Source organism: Callospermophilus lateralis, chromosome 7 (genome assembly GCF_048772815.1).
Source record: "Callospermophilus lateralis isolate mCalLat2 chromosome 7, mCalLat2.hap1, whole genome shotgun sequence".
Lineage (NCBI taxonomy): Eukaryota > Metazoa > Chordata > Mammalia > Rodentia > Sciuridae > Callospermophilus > Callospermophilus lateralis.
In genome coordinates, this window is record NC_135311.1 from 1,056,381 (window position 1) to 1,059,371 (window position 2,991).

Below are 2,991 nucleotides of genomic sequence, written 5' to 3' on the forward strand. Positions count from 1 at the left end.
GCCCCACCCGTTTCAGGTAGAGGTTAAAGCCATTTGACAGGCGGAGCTGATGCTGCTTTTGTCCTGGGGCGCCGGGGCCTGCAGAAGCCCGGAGCGGTTCTGTCGCCCTTAGTCCCCGCGTCCCGGTGTGCGCCAAGGAAGCCTGGTCCCGGCGCCGGGGCTGCAGCAGCTCGGAGGGAGCCCGAGGGAGCGGGAGGGAGCGGGCCAGTGGCCGGGGCTCAGCCTTGCCTTCCCCGCAGGTGGCCAGCATGGGCGACTGGAGCTTCCTGGGCAACATCCTGGAGGAGGTCAACGAGCACTCGACCGTCATCGGGCGCGTGTGGCTGACGGTGCTCTTCATCTTCCGCATCCTCATCCTGGGCACGGCCGCCGAGTTCGTGTGGGGCGACGAGCAGTCGGACTTCGTGTGCAACACGCAGCAGCCGGGCTGCGAGAACGTGTGCTACGACGAGGCCTTCCCCATCTCGCACATCCGCCTCTGGGTGCTGCAGATCATCTTCGTGTCCACGCCGTCGCTCGTGTACGTGGGCCACGCCGTGCACCACGTGCGCATGCAGGACAAGCGCCGCGAGCGCCAGGCCCCGGAGCCGCCGGCCGAGGCCGAGCGCGCCGACCAGGGCAGCGTGCGCAAGGGCAGCGGCGGCGGCCAGGGCGCCCGGAGGTTCCGGCTGGAGGGCACGCTGCTGCGCACCTACCTCTGCCACATCGTCTTCAAGACGCTCTTCGAGGTGGGCTTCGTGGTGGGCCACTACTTCCTCTACGGCTTCCGCATCCTGCCGCTCTACCGCTGCAGCCGCTGGCCCTGCCCCAACGTGGTGGACTGCTTCGTGTCCAGGCCCACCGAGAAGACCATCTTCATCCTCTTCATGCTGTCGGTGGCCTCCGTGTCCCTGCTCCTCAACATCCTGGAGATGAGCCACCTGGGCCTCAAGGGCCTCCGCTCGGCCCTCGGGAGGCCGGCCGAGCGGCCGCTGGCGGAGCGGCCCGAGAAGTCCCTGCACTCCATCGCCGTCTCCTCCATCCAGAAGGCCCAGGGCTACCAGCTGCTGGAGGAGGAGAAGATCGTGTCCCACTACTTCCCCTTGACCGAGGTCGGGATGGTGGAGACCAGCCCCCTGGCGGCCAAGCCCTTCGGCCAGTTTGAGGAGAAGGTGGGCGCGGGGCCGCTGGCGGACCTGGCCCGGGGCTACCCGGAGACGCTGCCCTCCTACGCGCAGGTGGGAGCCCAGGAGGGCGCCGGGGAGGAGCGGCCTCTGGAGGAGGGAGCAGAGCCCCAAGTCGGGGAGAAGCCGGCGGAGGGCCAGAGGGCCACCCTGGAAGGGCAGGACGCCGCGGCCGTGCCCGACGGGGACCAAGGGGAGACCCCGGGAGTGGGGAAGGAGGGTGACCAGGAAGAGCTGCAGGCCGAGCCCATGACCAAGCCCGGGCTGTCGGCCGAGAAGGCACCTTCACTCTGTCCGGAGCTGACCGCTGACGAGGCCAGGCCCCTGAGCAGGCTGAGCAAAGCCAGCAGCCGGGCCCGGTCAGATGATCTGACCATATGAAGTGAGGCCGAAGACAGACACCCCTCCCCAGTCATACAGGGAAGATGAAACAACCAGGTGCCGACATCCTTTGAGTCTTCTGTCCCCTCTGGTCACCGCTGTCCCTGGTTGGACAGATGCAGCCATTTTGGAACAGTGCCTGCTGGACAACTAGAAAACAGCCTCTCCCATACACGAGAACTACCAAGATGGACTCCTTGACAGCCAATTCCCAGTCTCATGACTGTCCTGTCCTATACTCCGGCGGCCACGGGGGACTTCACTTTGATCCTCATTTCTCCATGGAAACCCTTGCAGTCAGAACTGTGGTTATAGCATAGCCTCCTCTCAGTGCTGTCTCAAGCTAACTCAGCCAGACTTTATCAGCACAGCACCTCCCATCACCAGCCATGGGCTCCTACATCAGAGGGCTCAGCTGAACGCCTACAGGACCCATGCACGGATCTGAACTGGGAAGTAGGGCCTGCTCTCCTGCGGGCAGAGAGGTGGGGCTGTGGAAGTTGAAGAGCAGGGGCAGCTGCGGGTCAGTTCCAGGTAATCATCACCTTACAGTGTCACCTGGTCATCTGATTTCCCAAGAGAAGCCAGAAATTCAAACTTGTAATTGAAGTTTCCAAAAATTTTTCACATTGGCAACTAAATTGTAGATACAATACATGGGTCAAATGAAATGTGTGCAAACCAAATTTAACCTGCAAGGGCACCAATTTGCAACGCCAGCATACATTAGTCAGCCCAGCTTTCCTGTGGAATGGGTCTCATTATTTATGGTCTCAACTCCTTTTTGTAGCTTCCAAATGTCATTTCAGCACGCGGGAGTGTTAGTGTGCGTCACCAGTCCAGGAGCTGCCCTGCGTTCTTACCATTCCTTTGGATCATTGGAGCCCCTAGGTTCTGAAAGAAGGAATTTGGCCCTGACGCCATCAGAGAAGGCGCAAGAGGCTGCAATTGCTCCCCGAGAAATGGAAAGGCTTTAGGCTTTGAGATCTGTTCACAGTTTTGTTGCCTGAAGCAACACTTTGTTTTGTTTTGTTTTTAATTTTCCTCTCCTAACATCAGTTCTTAGTCTAAAATCTACACCTTCCTTCATAAGGGGCAAAGAGGAGGGCCAGTTCTGAGCTGGAGGACACCTACTCGCAGGCCTGTCCTCACAAGATCAGCTCTCAGGTCTTGCCTAGCACAAGACAAGTACCCAAGGAGCCATCAGAGTAGCAACAGGGGGACCTCTTACCAGGTGGGTGCGACAGAGGCGAGAGGAAGGGAGAGGAATCTTGTAGTTCTCCTGCCCCGTGTCCCCACAACCCGCCCACCTCAAACCAGAACCCAGTCAGGGGAAGTCCTCTAGGGAATTCCTGTCTCACACTGGAGGCAGTTTCACCTGGGGGCTGTCGATTTCCAGAGCGGAGAGAGGAGTGGTAACTAAGGTGGTCTGTGTAAACCAAAACCA

The 2,991-nt window shown here is 60.2% G+C and overlaps 1 protein-coding gene across 1 annotated transcript; it reads left to right on the plus strand.

Moving 5' to 3' along the window:
* The first annotated feature begins 248 nt into the window (after nucleotides 1–248).
* Nucleotides 249–1,544, plus strand: LOC143641983 (gap junction alpha-8 protein-like). Its single transcript, XM_077110103.1, has one exon. The coding sequence runs from the start codon at nucleotides 249–251 to the stop codon at nucleotides 1,542–1,544; it is 1,296 nt and encodes a 431-aa protein (XP_076966218.1).
* The last annotated feature ends 1,447 nt before the right edge of the window (nucleotides 1,545–2,991 follow it).